The sequence below is a fragment of the Bos indicus genome, chromosome 2 (assembly GCF_029378745.1).
Source record: "Bos indicus isolate NIAB-ARS_2022 breed Sahiwal x Tharparkar chromosome 2, NIAB-ARS_B.indTharparkar_mat_pri_1.0, whole genome shotgun sequence".
NCBI classification, from domain to species: domain Eukaryota; kingdom Metazoa; phylum Chordata; class Mammalia; order Artiodactyla; family Bovidae; genus Bos; species Bos indicus.
The window spans coordinates 1051376-1071544 of NC_091761.1; the positions used below are offsets into that span (position 1 = coordinate 1051376).

The following is a 20169-nucleotide window of genomic DNA, read 5'->3' on the forward strand; positions in this document are numbered from 1 at the left end:
TATTAAAAAAGGAATGTCTATATGTGTATAACTGAGTCACTTTGCAGTACAGCAGAGATTGGCACAGCATTGTAAATCAACTATACTTCAATTAAAAGAAGCAAGTGTGGTACTGGCATAAGGACAGACATAAAGGTCAATGGTACAGAACTCAGAGTCCAAAAATGAAGCCTCAGGATTATAATCAATTGATTCTCCTCCACCTAATTATTGAGATATTAGCATCCACCTACAATGCAGAGGACCTGGGTTCGATGGCATGGAAACCCATTCCAGTATTCTTGCCTGGAGAATTCCATGGACAGAGGAACCCAATGGACTACAGTCCATGGGGTCACAAAAAGTCAGACATGATTAAGCAACTGAGACAAGTGCATATCCTGTGAAATGACTACACAGTAAGTTAACATCTACCAACTCACAGTTACAATTTTTTTTTCCCTGTGATGAGAACTTTCAGGATTTACTCTCCAAGGAACTTTCAAATATATAATACCGTACTATTTAACTAGAGTCACCATGCTGCATATTACAGCCCCAGAAATTATTTATCTTATAACTGAAAGTTTGTACCTTTTGGCCGTCTTTTCTCACTTCTTTTACCTCTTGCCTCAGGCAACCACCAATCTGTTCTTTGTATTCATGAGTTTAGTTTTTCAGATGCCACATAAAAGTGATATCATACAGTATTTTTCTGTCTGACTTATTCACTTAGTGTAATCCCCTTAAGGGCCATCTATGTTGTCACAAATGGCAGGATTTCCTTATTTTGTATGACTGAATAATGTTCCATTGTGTAATATATATCACATTTTCTTTATTCATTCATTTATCTGTAGACACTTAGGCTGTTTCTTTGGTTTGAGTATCATAAATAATGTTGCAATGAACACAGAAGTGGTACAGTCAATTGATTTTTGATGAAGGTGCCTTCAGTGGAGAAAGAATAGTCTTTAAAAAACCATACTGGCAAAACTGGATATCCACATACAAAAGAATGAACTTGAACCCTTAAATTATATCATATTTAAAAAGTAACTTAAAATGGATCATAGACCTAAATATAAGAGCTAAAACTTTTACAAAACTCTTAGAAGAAAACAAGAGGTAAATCTTTGTGACTTGGGTTAGGCAACGGTGTCTTCATTATGACCAAAAGCACAAACAACCAAAGAAAAAATAGATAAAAGTGGACTACACCAGGGCTTTCCTGGTGGCTCAGCACTAAGGAGTCTGCCTGCCAATGCAGGGGACAGGAGTGTGATCCCTCGGCCAGGAGGATCCCACATGCCATAGAGCAACTAAGCCCGTGCACCATAATTTCTGAGCTTGTGCTGTAGCGCCTGGGAGCCACGGCTACAGAGCCACGTGCCAAAACTACTGCAGCTGCGTGCCCTGGCTTCTGTGCTCCACAACAAGGGAGCTCACCACAATGAGGGTGGCAGACTTGAAAGAAGCCCCGCCTGCCACAGCTAGAGAAAAAGCCTGGACAGCAATGAAGACCCAGCACAGCCAAAAGCAAATAAATAAAACAAACTGGACCACATCAAAAATAAAAAAGTGTGCTTCAAAGAACATCACTGAGACAGCAAAAAGACAGGAGATAGAACTCCAAAAGAACAGAAGAAAATATATGAAAATCACATAACAGATAACAGAATATAAGAACTCAATAGTAAAAAAAAAAAAAAAAGGTAATGCAATTTAAAAATGGGCAAATACTTCAAGAGACATTTTTTAAAATTGGCCAATGAGTACATGGAAAAATACTCAGTTTCATTAGCCATTAAGGATATAAATCCAAACCACAACCAGGTACCACTTCACATTAACTAGGATGGTTAGAATAAAAAAAAACAGAAACAAGGGCTGGCGAGGATGCAGAGAAATCAGAGTCCTCATGGACTGCTGGCAAGAATGTAAAATAGTGCAGCTGCTTTGAAAACAGCTTGGCAGTTCCTCAAAATGTTCAACACGGAGTGCCATATGACTCAGCAGTTCCATTCCTAGATATCTACCTAAGAGAACTGAAAACTCACGTCCACACACTTGTACACGGATGTTCATAGCAGCATTATTCATAATGAACCAACAAAATGTGGTGTGTCCAAGCAACACAGTATTATTCTGACATAAAATTATTTTAAATATTATAAGCCATAAAATTATTGATACAGGCTATAACATGGATGAACCTTCCAGTAGGTAAATCCATAGATAGAAAGTAGACTGCCAAGTGCCAGAAGGAAGGGGAATGGGGAGTGCCTACTAATGGGTGCAGAGTTGCTCTGGGGATATTGACAGTGTTCAACAAGTCTGCGGTGACAGTCACACAACTCACTAAATATACTAAAAATCTTTGAACTGTATAATTTAAATGGGTGAATTGTCTGATATGTGTATTATGTCCTCATAAATCTGTTTAAAAATAAACTGAGCAAAGCTTTCAAAGGTAGATCTCTTTTCTCTTATTAAAACCATTCTCTGATTATAAGGACACTATGGCAGAACTCAGAAGGCAGACAGGAACCATGCATGCTGTGAAATGCTCCTATTTGGAAAGGCAGACATTAGCTCTCCGTGCTGTTTGAAAGCTCCTCATGAACTCAGTTTACAACTACATGAAGAAGTCCAGGGGGCTGGCCCCCGTCTCTACTCGGTCGGCCACCCACCTGTGGTCTGCAAGGAGGTAACAGGCCCTGGGGGTTTGGGCTCTCTTTCAGTCATTTTGGTTACATACTGACTAGTGCTTGTGGCTGAGAGATGCAGTGCTCATTGTCTGCAATGGGCAGAACAGCGCACGGAGTTCTTCCTCCAAATGTAATGGTCCTCCTGGGAACCCCAAGGTACTACAACCTCAAAAACCAGACCTATATATGTTGCCCCAAGTCCCTAGGTCCCTCTAGACCATTTCCAGCACCCATCCATGCCACTGACCACTGCTCTGACCCTGACCTTGGTGTCTCGTCTGCTGCTGCTGCTGCTAAGTCGCTTCAGTCGTGTCCGACTCTGTGCAACCCCATAGACGGCAGCCCACCAGGCTCCCCCATCCCTGGGATTCTCCAGGCAAGAACACTGGACTGGGTTGCCATTTCCTTCTCCAATGCATGAAAGTCTAGGATGTGAGAAATGACCCTCCCATTGCTGCTTTTCCTCTCTTAGACCCCTGACCCACCGACCCCATGTGAGTAACGCTGGCTTGGAGCCAGGCACGCAGCAGGTATGGGCAATGTGACTGGCCCAAACAAGGACACAGAAAACCCAGCTGCAAAGCCAGAAGGAAGTAACAAGGCCCGTGGCCCAAGAGAGAGCACTACCTCCTACACCCTTCTTCAGGCCTTTTTCTGGGCACTTGATGTATCTTCCCATCAACTTGGAAGCTCTTGTACTTCCTCCCTCTAGACAGGAAAGGGCACAAGTCAAAACCACCCCTTCTGCTCCTGATGTCTTCTACTCTCCTCTCCTTTCTCCTAGCAGTTTGGAACAATGGAACTAGACTAGAAATGCACTTAATTCATGGTCTCAACTCAGTCATTTTTTGGGGATCACTGCTAATATTTTTCCCAAAAAAAAGAAGATGCTTTTTGTACAGCGGAACAGATCTAAACAAACTCCATTATATCATATCTGCACTGCCTCATCCGTTATAATGAGAGCTTGTTAAGTACACAGTACTTAAACTATGCTTCTCAAAGTAAATGAAGGGTGTAAAATTCAAAGTAAATTTGGGTGCAGAGAATACAAGGACCACATCAGACATGGTGTTGCCAGGTGTGCACTGCAGGCAGAAGCCACTCACCTCGCTATTGCTGTAGCGTGCCAGCTCCGAGATGAAGCGCATATGGTCCTCCCGAATCTGGACCATCTGCTCGCAGATGTTGTACTGTGGGCTGCTGCTGGAGGACGTGCAGGTCCATCTGGGGGTAAAGGGGAAACGTGCATGACCTGAGGGACACCTGGCCAAGCATACGTGCAAGGCAGGCCCACTCCCAGCCCAGCAGGCCCACTGCAGCCGAGGTCGAGGTGCAGAGCAAATGTGGCATTCTCTGCATGGTAACAGCTGGGTCTGCCTCAGCTCCGTGTCGGGTCTGTGTCTACCTTCTCATATCTGTATTCTAGAAAAGGAACTGTTAATTTCTCCTTAATCAGTAAACTACTTTCCACAAAGCTGAGAGTTGCTGGATTCAAGATACTGCATAACCTTTCCAGAGCCCCTTGACACATTACTGCACAGTTGGAAGGAACTAGTATTTCCTTATTATTCACATGTGAAAATATAAACTATAGTACAAAACAAGTCCGCCAAAGACTCAGGAAAAAAGTTATCTTTGATGGGAGAGTTGAAACTGACATAACTTGGAAATTAGACAGTGTTGCCATAACTAACTACGTGTACAACACGCCATTTCAGCAGCAAACAGATATAGTCAAGAGAGTGGGGAAAAAGGGTATCAAAACGTAAATTGGAAAAAAAAAAGGATTAAATCTGTTGGCATTCTTGGGCAGAAAGCATGGGTCTTCGGGCTCAGAGCAGTTCCCTTGGTATCCTCACATTCAGCACCAACTTGCACCATGTTTCTAACAAGTTCGCCCCTTTGCCAGAAGGAAAGGATGCAGATTACCAATTTTCAAGATGATCAGTACACTATCTCAAGCAGCATCACTTTTAACTTTGATTCCACTATAAGATGGCATGATGATCACAGAGGCACTGGCCAAGGCAGCTCCTTGAGTCTACAGCAGGCACACAAGGCCAGGCCCTGCACCAGGGTCCACTCTCAACACACTGGCCTTCCCTGCAGGCCCCAGACAGCATGTCCCCCTCAGGAGAGGCATATGTGTTACCAGATTTAATGGCAGATGTGTTAGGAAATAAGCTGGCACAAGAGCCAGATGCCAACATCTGCCACTTGCACCAACCCCCAGGGGCCAGACACAGGTACTAGACTGCTGGGCTGAGCTCTTAGAGCTGACTGCTACAGGTTTAGGCATCTGCCTCAGTGGCTATGAAACACAGAAATTAACTGGTAATAATGGCCAATGACTTACACAAATCCCTGTGACTTTTAGTGACTTTACACTTACACTAAAAACAAAGTATGCAAAACTCCTTGCTTCCTGACTCTTTTATTGATTTCACCATTACTTATGCTATACAGATGATTGAGTTTGTTACAGCAGGAGGTGTACGCTGCTAACTTGTATTTAGGCATTTCTATTTATACCATGGAAATCAGTACACCCTCCAATCAGAGCTCAAGTCGATGCTGAAATGAAGAGAGGGTTCAGTTTAGTGAATGTGATTTTGAGGAAGGTCATCACATATCAGATTTAATGACAGATGTATTAGGAAATAAGCTGGCACAGAGGCTGGCAAGCTGCATACAGCACAGACCCAACGTGACCAGTTTTTATGTGCCCCCGAGCCACATAAATGGTTTTTACAGATTTAAAGAGTAATTAAAAAAAAAAGTAAAAAATAAGAATATGTGACATATGTGGCTAGAAAGACATAATATGTTTATAAATTGGCCTTCACAGAAAAAGACTGCTAACCTCTGAGTAGCCAGATTGAGGTACAACTGTATTTTTCAAAACCATGGCTGAATGGAGACCATGGATCTGGCAAAAGTCAACAGAAGCATCCTATGAGACTCAAGTGACTATGTGAAAGGTGCATTAAAAAGAATTACGTATTTACTATCACTTGTAACCATAAGCTGCAGATTCTTTATAACAGGGATTGGTCAACTGTCTTAGCACAGGCCCAGAAAGTAAGCACTTTAAAATTTGGAGGCTACACTGCCTCTGTCACATCAGCCGTAGAGCCATTATCTTAAGAAAAAAAAACAAAAACAAAAAACCACCTCTTTAAAAATGTAAAGACCATTCTCAACAACTAAGACCTTGCAAAAATAAGCCTGGTCAGGTTCTGACCCTCGGGTGATAGTTCTATAACCTCTGTAAGTTGCATACAAACATCCAGCCCCTTCCCAGCAGACTGGTTGTTCAGCTTTTATCAGCACCCAGACAATTTTATACTTCCATATATGTGACCAACACTGTCTAACAGAACTCTTTGGGATGATGAAAAAGTTCTATATCTGTGCTGACCAAAACAGTAGACCCTATCTATTCAGATCAGATCAGTTGCTCAGTCATGTCCGACTCTTTGTGACCCCATGAATCGCAGCACGCCAGGCATCTCTGTCCATCACCAACTCCCGGAGTTCACTGAGACTCATGTCCATCGAGTCAGTGATGCCATCCAGCCATCTCATCCTCTGTCGTCCCCTTTTCCTCTTGCTCCCAATCCCTCCCACCATCAGAGTCTTTTCCAATGAGTCGACTCTTCGCATGAGGTGGCCAAAGTACTGGAGTTTCAGCTTAGCATCATTCCTTCCAAAGAAATCCCAGGGCTAATCTCCTTCAGAATGGACTGGTTGGATCTCCTTGCAGTCCAAGGGACTCTCAAGAGTCTTCTCCAACACCCCAGTTCAAAAGCATCAATTCTTCGGCACTCAGCCTTCTTCACATTCCAACTCTCACATCCATACATGACCACTGGAAAAACCATAGCCTTGACTAGACGAACCTTTGTTGGCAAAGTAATGTCTCTGCTTTTGAATATGCTATCTAGGTTGGTCATAACTTGCTTTCCAAGGAGTAAATGTCTTTTAATTTCATGGCTGCAGTCACCATCTGTAGTGATTTTGGAGCCCAGAAAAATAAAGTCTGACACTGTTTCCACTGTTTCCCCATCTATTTCCTATGAAGTGATGGGACCAGATGCCATGATCTTTGTTTTTTGAATGTTGAGCTTTAAGCCAACTTTTTCACTCTCCACTTTCACTTTCACCAAGAGGCTTTTGAGTTCCTCTTCACTTTCTGCCATAAGGGTGGTGTCATCTGCATATCTGAGGTTATTGATATTTCTCCCGGCAATCTTGATTCCAGCTTGTGCTTCTTCCAGCCCAGCATTTCTCATGATGTACTCTGCATATAAGTTAAATAAGCAGGGTGACAATATACAGCCTTGACGAACTCCTTTTCCTATTTGGAACCAGTCTGTTGTTCCATGTCCAGTTCTAACTGTTGCTTCCTGACCTGCATACAGATTTCTCAAGAGGCAGGTCAGGTAGTCTGGTGTTCCCATCTCTTTCAGAATTTTCCACAGTTCATTGTGAGCCACACAGTCAAAGGCTTTGGCATAGTCAATAAAGCAGAAATAGATGCTTTTCTGGAACTCTCTTGCTTTTTCCATGATCCAGCAGATGTTGGCAATTTGATCTCTGGTTCCTCTGCCTTCTCTAAAACCAGCTTGAACATCAGGAAGTTCACAGTTCACATATTGCTGAAGCCTGGCTTGGAGAATTTTGAGCATTACTTTACTAGCGTGTGAGATGAGTGCAATTGTGCGGTAGTTTGAGCATTCTTTGGCATTGCATTTCTTTGGGACTGGAATGAAAACTGACCTTTTCCAGTCTGGTGGCCACTGCTGAGTTTTCCAAATTTGCTGGCATATTGAGAGCAGCACTTTCACAGCATCATCTTTCAGGATTTGAAATAGCTCAACTGGAATTCCATCACCTCCACCAGATTCGTTCGTAGTGATGCTTTCTAAGGCCCACTTGACTTCACATTCCAGGATGTCTGGCTCTAGGTCAGTGATCATACCATCGTGATTATCTGGGTCGTGAAGATCTTTTTTGTACAGTTCTTCTGTGTATTCTTGCCACCTCTTCTTAATATCTTCTGCTTCTGTTAGGTCCACACCATTTCTGTCCTTTATCAAGCCCATCTTTGCATGAAATGTTCCCTTGGTGTCTGTGATTTTCTTGAAGAGATCTCTAGTCTTTCCCATTCTGTTGTTTTCCTCTATTTCTTTGCATTGATCGCTGAAGAAGGCTTTCTTATCTCTTCTTGCTATTCTTTGGAACTCTGCATTCAGATGTTTATATCTTTCCTTTTCTCCTTTTCTTTTCGCTTCTCTTCTTTTCACAGCTATTTGTAAGGCCTCCCCAGGCAGCCATTTTGCCTTTTTGCATTTCTTTTCCATGGGGATGGTCTTGATCCCTGTCTCCTGTACAGTGTCACGAACCTCATTCCATAGTTCATCAGGCACTCTATCTATCGGATCTAGGCCCTTAAATCTATTTCTCACTTCCACTGTATAATCGTAAGGGATTTGATTTAGGTCACACCTGAATGGTCTAGTGGTTTTCCCTACTTTCTTCAATTTAAGTCTGAATTTGCCAATAAGGAGTTCATGGTCTGAGCCACAGTCAGCTCCTGGTCTTGTTTTTGCTGACTGTATAGAGCTTCTCCATCTTTGGCTGCAAAGAATATAATCAATCTGATTTCGGTGTTGACCATCTGGTGATGTCCATGTATAGAGTCTTCTCTTGTGTTGTTGGAAGAGGGTGTTTGTTATGATCAGTGCATTTTCTTGGCCAAACTCTATTAGTCTTTGCCCTGCTTCATTCCATATTCCAAGGCCAAATTTGCCTGTTACTCCAGGTGTTTCTTGACTTCCTACCTTTGCATGCCAGTCCCCTATAATGAAAAGGACATCTTTTTTGGGTGTTAGTTCTAAAAGGTCTTGTAGGTCTTCATAGAACCGTTCAACTTCAGCTTCTTCAGCATTACTGGTTGGGGCATAGACTTGGATTACTGTGATATTGAATGGTTTGCCTTGGAAACGAACAGAGATCATTCTGTCGTTTTTGAGATTGCATCCAAGGACTGCATTTTGGACTCTTTTGTTGACCATGATGGCCACTCCATTTCTTCTGAGGGATTCCTGCCTGCAGTAGTAGATATAATGGTCATTGAGTTAAATTCACCCATTCCAGTCCATTTCAGTTCGCTGATTCCTAGAATGTTGACATTCACTCTTGTCATCTCGTTTGACCACTTCCAATTTGCCTTGATTCATGGACCTGACATTCCAGGTTCCTATGCAATATTGCTCTTTACAGCATCGGATCTTGCTTCTATCACCAGTCACATCCACAGCTGGGTATTCTTTTTGCTTTGGGTCCATCCCTTCATTCTTTTTGGAGTTATTTCTCCACTGATCTCCAGTAGCAAATTGGGCACCTTCTGTCCTGGGGAGTTTCTCTTTCAGTATTGTATCATTTTGCCTTTTCATATTGTTAATGGGGTTCTCAAGGCAAGAATATTGAAGTGGTTTGCCATTCCCTTCTCCAGTGGACCACATTCTGTCAGATCTCTCCAACATGACCCACCCATCTTGGGTTGCCCCATGGGCATGGCTTAGTTTCATTGAGTTAGACAAGGCTGTGGTCCTAGTGTGATTAGATTGACTAGTTTTCTGTGAGTATGGTTTCAGTGTGTTTGCCCTCTGATGCCCTCTTGCAACACCTACCGTCTTACTTGGGTTTCTCTTACCTTGGGCGTGCGGTATCTCTTCACGGCTGCTCCAGCAAAGCGCAGCCATTGCTCCTTACCTTGGACGAGGGGTATCTCCTCACCGCCACCTTTCCTGACCTTCAATGTGGGATAGCTCCTCTAGGACCCTATCTATTAGATATCTGAAATGTGGCCATTCTACTAAGAAAATAAATTGCACTTATAAATGAATTTAAATGTAAACATCTACACATGGAATAGACTACCATATCAGGATTTGATTGAAAATGTCAAAGGTGGCGTCTCTGGATAGGTAAGCAGCCTGTCAGGAACCACAGTGAGAACACTGAAGAATGCTCTGACCGGGCAACTCACTCTCTGCCTACCGAGATTTATTTTCCTCATAGTGGGCGCTGGTCTTGATGTATCTTGCCAGTTCTATTTGCATGTCTCCAAATAGCGGAACCACCTGGAGCTGCTGTATTCAAAGAATAAAAATAAAAAACCCAGGGTCATTATGTATTGTATTTAGTCACCAAATACAATCTAAGAAGAATGAGGAATGCTAATAATTACTGAAGGCTGAATGCTATTTCTGCAAATTACTTACTGTAAAAAAGTTGTAAACAACTTCTACATTCACTTAAAGAACGAATTCAAACATTAAAATTAACCTACCTTCTTGCTAGAACCATGGTCATTAAAAAAAAAAAAAACTGCATTTCTATATACAAGAAACAATTAGGATAAATAACTAAAGAGAAAAAAACTGCAATAGCATCAAAAAATAAAAGTATGTAGTATTAAATCTAACAAAATATGTTAAGACTTCAAAACAAAATATTACCAAAAATTCTAGAAAAATTTTTAAAGTTCTAAGTGAATAGAGAATTATGTTAGGTTCATGTATTGGAAAACATGGTATTTTTAAAATATCAATTTTCCCTAAATCGATCTACAGATTCAACAGAATCCCAAACAATATTCCAAGAGGAAAAATGGTTTATGAGTAGTATGTGCATGTGTGTGTATGTCTGTGTGTAAATCAGCAAGTCAATTCTAAAATATATTTCAAAAGATAGAGGGACAATGCTCAAGACAACCATGGAGAACATAACTTGATGACCTGCTGGAGACTTACAGCAACTAAGCCAGCACAGGTGCAGACCAGTGGGGCAGAGCAACTTAAGGCAGAGTCATTCACATACAGACACCTGCTTTATGACCCAGGTGACTCTTTAGAGCAATGAAGGGAAAAAAGAGTCAACTAGATATCCACAGGAGGAAAAAAAAAATCCAAGACTGTCAACCCTCTCTCTCACAGCATATATTACATCAATTCCAGGGGGATTATAAAGCTAGACAGAAAAGGAAACAATGATGCTACTAGAAGGTAATGCAAAAGAAAATTCTCAAGAGTCTGTTTTATCAAAGAGTTCTTAAAGTGGACATCAAAGATGAATATATCGGACCACGTTAAAATTAAGAACCTCAGTTCACCGATGACTCTTCAAGAAAGTGAAAAATAAGAGCTACAGAGGGGAAATGCATGTATTTTAGGACATATGTGTCCGACAAAGGATACATACCCAGAATACGTAAAGAACTACAAACCAACAGGGAAAAAAAAGAATGAGAGACTTGAATGGACACTTCACAAAGAGAACACACAAAGGACTAATAATACCGTGAAAAGCAATCAGGGAAACATCAACTAAACCACAAGGAAACTAGCCAATAAAATCTCAAAGACACACAGGCACACCCCTCAGGATGCCCCCTTGGTGATGATATGAAGCCCCAAGAATGCTCACTGACTGCTGGTGGTGATGCAAGTCAGCACAGCCATGTGGGGGAACTGAGGCTGTATCTACTGCACTGAAAATGTCCATTCTATAGATGAATACGCAATCCACCACTGGGTGCTCACCCAGTAAAAGTGTGCACAATGTGCACACATCAGAGCAGCACTGTTCACACAAGCCAAACGCAGAAACAATCTCATGTTCATCACAGAATGGATACGTAAATTGCAGGTTAGTCATAAAATGTAGGGCCACACCACAGTGAAAAAGTAAAAACTATAGTTGCAGGTTCCCATAGGGACGATCTGACAAAGTGGGGGTAGCCAGACACAAAAGAATACATATGGCATGATTCCTTTAGACAAGGTTCAAATTCAGGTAAAACTGCTGTAAGAGCAGGAGACAGTCTACTCACATCCACCCACCTGCCAACACTGCATTTCCTACTTTGGACCAAAGTCACAGAGGTTGACCTCCCAAAGCGCAAACTGCATACACTTCAATAAAAAGGTTTATCTAGAAACTGCAACTCACCTTGAAGTATTTGTCGATTTTGGATAAGTTTATTCTTTTCTTGGCATCTAGTTTATAAATGTTGCTGACACTTCCATCCATCAAATATAGACCAAACCCCATGACCTGAAAAATCACAAAATGGCACATAAAGCTTAGACCTGCAGGTTTAATTATCCATAAACACACTGCTATAGTTCATAACTTTGAAATGACAATTCATTCTTATTTCAAAAAGCACTTTTTAAAAAAACTGTAGCTGACCTACAACCCTATGTTAGTTCCAAGCGCACAACACAGTGAGTTGATATTTCTATACATTCAAAAATGATCACAATAATAAGTCCAGTTACCACTGGTCTGCCACGCAAAGACAGACAATATTGACGACAGTATTTCCAAAGCAGTATATTTCATCCTCTGGCCTCACTTACTTTGTAGCCAGAAGTCTACACTTCTTAATCTGACCTATTTCATTCACTCCTCCATACCACAATTGGGAACCTCCTGTCCTCTGTATCTATGAGTCTGTTTCTGTTTTATGTTTGTTCATTTATTTTTTTAGATTCTACATATAAGTGAAATCATATGGTATTTGTCTTTCTCTGCCTGACTTATTTCACATAGCATAATACTAAGTACATTCACAAATGGCAAGATTTCATTTTTTATGCCTGAACAACATTCCATTATATCTAAATATATAGCTATATAGATATCTATAAGGCAATGGCACCCCACTCCAGTACTCTTGCCTGGAAAATCCCATGGATGGAGGAGCCTGGTGGCTGCAGTCCATGCGGTCACAAAGAGTCGGACACGAATGAGCGATTTCACTTTCACTTTTCCCTTTCATGCATTGGAGAAGGAAATGGCAACCCACTCCAGTGTTCTTGCCTGGAGAATCCCAGAGACGGTGGAGCCTGGTGGGCTGCCGTCTATGGGGTCGCACAGAATCGGACACGACTGAAGTGACTTAGCAGCAGCAGTAGCAACCTTCTTATGCATCTATCAATGTACACTTAGGCTTTCATGTCTTGGCTATTGTTAACAATGCTGCATATATCTTTTTAAATTAGTATTTCTCTTCATATAACTATCCCGAAGTGGAATTGCTGGATCTTACAGTAATTTTTTTCATTCTTTGAAGAACCACCATATTGTTTTCAGTCATGGCTGTGGCAATTTACATTCCCACGAGATTTCAAACTGTACCAGCAATTCCCTTTTCTCCACTTGCTTGCTAGCAATTGTCATCTCTAGTCTTCTTGACAACATCCATTCTGACAAGTGTGAGATGATACTTCACTGTGGTTTTGATTTGCATCTCCCTGATGATGAGTAATATTGAGCATCTTTTCATGTAGCTCTTGGTCATCTCTATGTCTTTGTAATTAATGCCTATTCATATCCTCTGTCCATTTTTAAATTTTTTTTCACATTGAGTTGTTCAAGTTCTTTCTACATCTCAGATATTAACCCTTCGTTGAAAATACCGTCTTCATTCAGTACATGGTCTTTTCATTTTGCTGATAGTTTCCTTCAAAGTTTTTGAATTTGATGTGGTCCCATTTGTTTCTTTTTTCCTTTGCTTCCCTTTTCTGAGGTGACAGATCAAAAAATATACATATGTTGCTAAAACTAATAATGTCAAAGAGTTTTCTTCCAGGAATTTTATGGTTTCAGGTCTTAACAATTAAATCTTTAATCCATTTTGAGCTTGTTTTTGTATATGGTGTGCGAGAGTAGTCCAGTTTTCCCAGAACCACTTATTAAGAGGCTGTCTTTTCTGTCACATATTCTTGTTTCTTTTGTCATAGATTAATTGCCCATTAAGTGTGAGTTTATTTCTGAGCTCTCCGTTTCACTGATTTATGTGTCTGTTTTTGTGCCCTATCATCCTGTTCTGAGGACTTCCCTGGTGGCTCAGATGGTAAAGCATCTGCCTACAATGTGGGAGACTCGGGTTCAATCCCTGGGTTGGGAAGATCTCCTGGAGAAGGAAATGGCAACCCACTCCAGTATTCTTGCCTGGAAAATCCCATGGATGGAGGAGCCTGGTAGGTTACAGTCTATGAGATCGCAAAGAGTCGGACATGACTGAGCGACTTATGATGACTATGATCCTGTTCTGAATTTGTGGTATAGTTTGAAATCAATTACATCAAACTGGAGTGTGATACCTCCAGTTTTGTTCTTAAAGCTTTCTCTCATAAGATTGTTTTAATTGGGGTCTTTTATGTTTCCTTACAAATGTTATAATGATTTGTTCTAGTTCTGTGAAAAATGCCAACAGTACTTTGATAGGGGTTGCACCAAAACTGTAGATTGCCTTGGGTAGTATGGGAATTTTAATGACGTTAATTTTTCCAATCCCCGAAACAAAACAGATCTTTCCATTTGTTCATGTTGTCTTCAATTTCTTTCAACAATGTCTTATAATTTTTCAGAGGCCAGGTCTTTTACCTCCTTGGTTAGATTCATTCCAAGGTATTTTATTCTTTTTGATACAAATGGGATTTAAAAAAAAATTATCTTTCGGATAGTTTGTTGTTGGTATATAGAACCACAATGGATTCCTATATATTATTTTACATCCAGCAACTTTACTGAATTCATGTATTAGTTCCAAAAGCTTTTTGTGGGTATCTTTGGGATTGTCCACGTATAGTATCATGGCATCTGCAAACAGTAACAATTTTACTTCTTCCTTTCCAATTTGGATTCCTGTAGTTTCTTTTCTCTCTCTGACTGATGTGGCCAGGACCGCCAATATTATGCTGAATAAAGGTGGTGAGAGTGACCAGGCATTCTTGTTCTGTGCCTAATCTTAGAGAGAATACACTTTCACTGCTGAATATGATGCTAGCTGTGGGCTTGTCATACGCAGCCTTTATCATGCTGAGGTATGTTCCCTCTATATCCACTTTGTTAAGATTCTTTATCATAAATGGATCCTGAATTTTGTCAAGTTTTCCCCACATCTATTGAGGTAGTCATATGATTTTTATTTTTCGATTTGCTAATGTGTTATCACATTAATTGATTTACAATTATTGAATTATTCTTGCATCCCTGGAATAAATCCCAGTTGATCATGGTGTATGATCTCTTTAATGTACTGAATTTGGCTTGCAAACATTTTGTTGAGGATTTTTGCATCTACGTTCATCCATGATATTGGACTGTAATTTTTGTGTGTGTGATATCTTTGTCTGGTTTGATATCAGAGTGATGACGCCTCACAGAATGAGGTCAGAGCTTTCCTTCTTCTTCATTTTTTGTGGTGGGTGGGGATATTTTGAAGATAGTTGTTAACTCTTCCTTAAATGTCTGGTAGAATTCACCAGTAAAGCCATCTGGTTCTAGGCTTTCATTTGTTGGAAGTTTTTTGATTACTGATTCAATTTCATTAGTGGTAATCAGTCTGTTCATATTTATTTTCTGTTTCTTTCTGATACATCTTGGTAGAATGTACGTTTCCAGCACTTTATCCATTTCTAGGCTGTCCATTTTATTGGCATATAATTGTTCACAGTAATCTCTTATAACCTTTTGTATTTCTGTGGTGTTGGCTGTAACTTTTCATTTCTGATTTTATTGATTTGGGCCCTCTTGCTACTTTCCTTGAGGAGTCTAACTAAAGGTTTATTGATGTGTCTACTTTTTGAAAAGCGAGCTCTTAGTTTTACTCTTTTCTATTATTTTTAGTCACTATTTCATCTATTTTTCACTCCAATCTTTTATTATTTCCTTCTACTAACTTGGGGTTCTGCTTATTCTTTTGCTAGTTCCTCTAGGGGTAAGTTTAGATTGGTTATATGAAATTTTTCTTGTTTCCTGAACTGCTTTTGCTATGTCCCACAGATTATGGAACACTGTGTTTCCATTTTCATTTGTCTCCAGGTATTATTAAATTTCTTCTTTGATTTCATTAGGGACTCCTTAGTTCTTTAGTAGCATATTGCTTAGCCTCCACATGGTTGTGTTTTTTTTGGATTTTTTTTTTTTCTTATAGTTGATTCCTAGTCTCATAGAAGATGAAGCTCCAACACTTTCGCCACCTGACGTGAAGAACTGACTCATTGGAAGACACCCAAGCAGGAAGAGAAGGGGACGACAGGGGATGAGATGGTTCAATGGCATCACTGACTCAATGGACACGAGTTTGAGCAAGCTCCAGGAGCCGGTGATGAACAGGGAAGCCTGGCGTCCTGCAATCCATGGTGTCGCAGAGTTGAATACAACTGAGCGGCTGAACTGAACTTGCTTCTTTATAGCCTGGCATCAACTTTTCCTCCTTACTGATGTAACTTTGGTCTGGCATCCACTTCCAGTACAGTCCTGTCTCATCTACATTACAAACCTGCTCTGGTAAACATAAGCCTTCATCAGTAATTTCTCAAAGCATTTCAGGAAATTCCCAGGCAGCTGCCCTATCTGCACTAGCTATCTTGCCATTTGCTTTTATGTTGTAAAGGCTGACTAGCCTTGAACTGATGAAACTAGCCACGGCTGGCATTAAAAGATGCACCCTCTGATTCTTTACTGTGGTTCTTTCTCCAGTCTTCACAAAGGCTTTTAGCTTTCTTTTGAATCAGCATTGAGTGGTTGACCCTGCATCTACACACTGAGAAGTTCCTCAATCTCCTCTATCATTTTTCTATACTTCTTCAACATTATTGCTGACATCACAGGCACAGCAAACTTCCACGTTTCATGATTTTGTCCTTGTTCTTTAGAATTGTGCTGTTAAGTCTTGTAGTCTATTTTGTCTGATATAAGTATTGCCACCCTAGCTTTCTTTCCACTTCCATGAAATATCATTTTCCATCCCCTCACTTTCAGTCTATGTGTCTTTAGATCTAAAGTGAGTCTCCTAAAGGCAGCATACATATGGGTCTTATTTTTTAACCCATTCAGCTACTGTGTGTTTTCTATTGGAGCATTTAATCCACTCACATTTAAATTAATTATTGATAGGTACTTCCCTAGTGGCTCAGCAGTAAAGAATCTGCCTGCCAATACAGGAGACACGGGTTCAATTTCTGTGTCAGAAAGATCCCCTGGTGAAGGAAATGGCAACCCACTCCAGTATTTTTGTCTGGGAATTCCCATAAGCCCACAGTCCATGGAGTCACAATGAATCAGAGACAATTAGCAACTAAACAACAACGTGCTTATTGCCATTTTATTCATTGTTAAGTTCTTCAGTTTTTCATAGTTCCTTTTCATTCCTTTCTCCTCCTTTTGCTCTCTTCCCTTGTGATTTGATGACTATCTTTAGTGTTAGGTTTAGATTTGTCTTTTTTGTGAATCTATTATAAATTTTTGGTTGTGGTTATCATGAGGTTGATACATAACAACCCATATATATGTATATGTATGATTAAGTTACAATCTCTTAAGTTTGGATTCATTCTACTAACTCTGCATTTTTACTCCCCTACCAGCGCTTAATGTTTTTTTACATCATGTTTTATATCTTTTTTGTATCCCTTAATTATTTATTATGAATATAGGTGATTTTACTACTTCTGTCTTTTAACCTTGCTACAAGTGGATCTACTACTTTTACTATTTATCTTTTCCAATGAGATTTTTCTTTTTGTAATTTTAATATTTCTAGGCTTGGTAAAAAGTATTTTTAAAAGCCCCTCAGAAATTAATGGCTTCACGTGAAGCCATTTTATGTGACTTCTTGTTTCCTCTTACATGTATACACATCAGCTCCACCTCTTCTGAAGCACAATGCAATAATAAATGTGAATTTCCAAAAGCACCTATTGCCAGGGGGTTCTTGTACCAATAGGTGCAAACAGAATGTTTCTAATATCATAAAGCACTCCACTGGACAGTGCCCATTTTCTCTGATCCCTCCATGCAGTTCTCCTACATGGAAGAAATCTTGGAGCTGGGCCCACTTGCTTTGGGCCAGCAGGACATCCAGCACAGGGTCCCACAGAGCTGCCCTCTATGAAGGTAGAGAGCAGAGTGAAGAAAATAGCAGAACCATCTCCTCAGAGCTACTCAGTTTTCCTGGGTTCTCTCCAATGTATATATTATTAAACTTTCATTTGATTAAAAAAAAAAAACTTCTCATTTTCCCAATGAGAAACATCATTGAAAACCTCCCCAATTTGAAACAGAGTAATAATGAGGAATATGTTAAATGGCATGATTCTTGAACAACGAAAGTCTACTATAATCATGGTGATGTGCATGTGTGCTAAGTCATTTCAGTCATGTCCAACTCTTTGCAATGCTATGGATTATTGTAGCATGCCAGGTTCCTCTATTCATGAGATTCTCCAGACAAGAATACTGGAGTGGGTTGCCATGCCTTCCTCCAGGGGCTCTTCCCAACCCAGAGATCAAACCCACGTCTCTTATGTCTCCTGCACTGGCAGGCAGGTTCTTTACCACTAGAATAACCTGGGAAGCCCAATCGTGGTGACACAGTATACTAAATCTCTAGGAACTACATCCCTGCCAAGTAAAATCTGGCATAATCTCTGCTACAAGAAGCTTTATGCTGAGAAAAGTCCTTGACCAAAACCTCCTTATCTACAAGCACCTTCTCCAGGGATTGGCATGAGATCTATCTGACACTGGGCTCAAGCTTGGGACACACTCATGGGAATATGTCAAGGATTTGTAGCGCAATCTGCATGTAAGGTGGAAGATGCTGTATGTACACACACACACACACACACACACACACAAGCATGAGAGAAAAGGTTGGCAAAACAATCATCAAGTTCAGCCTATTCATGAAAAGAAGGCTGCCCCTTTCTCATGGTGCTGTTGGCAGTCTTCCCTCAACACACGTACTTTGAGAAGCATGTGTTTCTCACTGGGCGTCAGGTACATTCTATTCTCATAGTAATCCACACAGAGATTCACAATGTCTGCTAAGAGCTCTTCATAACCAGAAATCACTTCAAGCTGCTGCTGCAGAGACTGAAACACAAAGATCTATGTCACTGACCACTCTCTGCCCCTCAGCCCCCTGGCAATGTGCCCCATCAGCCAGAATGTGAGTTACTTGTGTGATCTTGTTGTGGTTGGCCAGGAACATGGACAGATTCTGTGATTCCTGGATGGACTGTGGATCTGCCATTTTACGTAAAAACTGAGCAGCCCTATAAAACAGGGGGAAAAAAGGGTTAATCAACCAACATGCTTAATGACATTAAACAAAAAAAACAGCCTGGCAAAATCAAAATTACTTTACTACTGCCACAGTTATCTGTACAAATGTGCATCACAGACGCTGGTTTCAATTTCAGCCTCCTCCAGCTTCTCCCCTGAACTCCAGTTAAGTCTCTCTGCAACGTGGACAGCTCATGACCCCACTGTCCATAGCTGATGGACTTCCTCAGAGAAGTGGCACCACCACTCACAGGTTTTCCTGAAGGGCACTAACACAATGGCCTCTCACATTGGCTCCCCATCCCCAAGTCTGAAAAAGGCTGACACTCCCTCCGTGAGGCCAGTGCTGAGTGACACGGATGGCCAGCACCATTTAGGTTCTCTGTTGGGAAACTTTTGGGCAGCCAAACCTCCCATCAGTCAGGGACCACACCACACACAGTTCTGTGCCAAATGTATGAGACAAAATCCTGCTTCCACCACCAATGTGCAGCTCCATCTTGGACAAACCTAAAGATCTGGTACCAAGTCTAATATGAGAAGTGGGTTTTCCCACACCATCAAGCAATATTCTAACACCAGCTAGGTGGCCTGCAATGAACTAAATTCTGACACTGCTGGAAGACAGCATCAGATCCCATGAGTAGGGCAATGTATGGGAAAAGAATGGGGCTTCCACGGCCTCTCCAATCACCACTCCACCAAACTTCCACATATTCACCAACCTGGAAGCTCTCCGAACCCTGTCCTTTGGGGTTTTTAATGGAAGATTCCTCATAGAAAAGTGTTTGATTAGATTACTGACGCTGGCAATGGGTTCAACCCCCAACCCCTCTCTCCCCACTGAGGTCAGAAGGGTAGGACTAAAAGTTCCAACCCTCCAGTCCCGGGGCTGATTCCTCTGGTGACCAGCACCATCCTGAGGGTACCTAGGGGCTTTCCAAAATCACACTAACATAACAAAAGAAATTTTATTGCTTTCATCACAGGAAATTCCAAGGGTTTTAGGAGTTGTGCCAGAAATGAGGATGAATATACACTTCTTGTTATATATCAATACATACCCCCTGAACTCTCCTGACTCTCACCATATCTGAAAAACAAGACCTATATGACCTACTCATGGGCTGACAAGGGAACAGTGGACACAGAAGGACCTGTATGCTGAGGTCCAACAATCCTGCACAACACGGGCTGAGTCTCTAGTTTTTACAAAGCAGTATGAAAGCACATAAGAGGACTCTGCACTTCTAGGGCTTCCCCAAAAAAGTTTAGGACCTGTCTGTACAACCTAGAACCTTGAGGGTCGTACTAAAGAAAA

The 20169-nt window shown here is 41.0% G+C and overlaps 1 protein-coding gene across 1 annotated transcript in view; it reads right to left on the minus strand.

The window, feature by feature from the left end:
- Positions 1-20169, minus strand: part of CYFIP1 (cytoplasmic FMR1 interacting protein 1) — a 108737-nt gene that overhangs the window by 52202 nt on the left and 36366 nt on the right. The window contains 5 exon segments of the mRNA XM_019968645.2: positions 3800-3917; positions 9762-9853; positions 11715-11819; positions 18528-18656; positions 18742-18838. Coding sequence (XP_019824204.2) covers positions 3800-3917; positions 9762-9853; positions 11715-11819; positions 18528-18656; positions 18742-18838 — 541 coding nt within the window.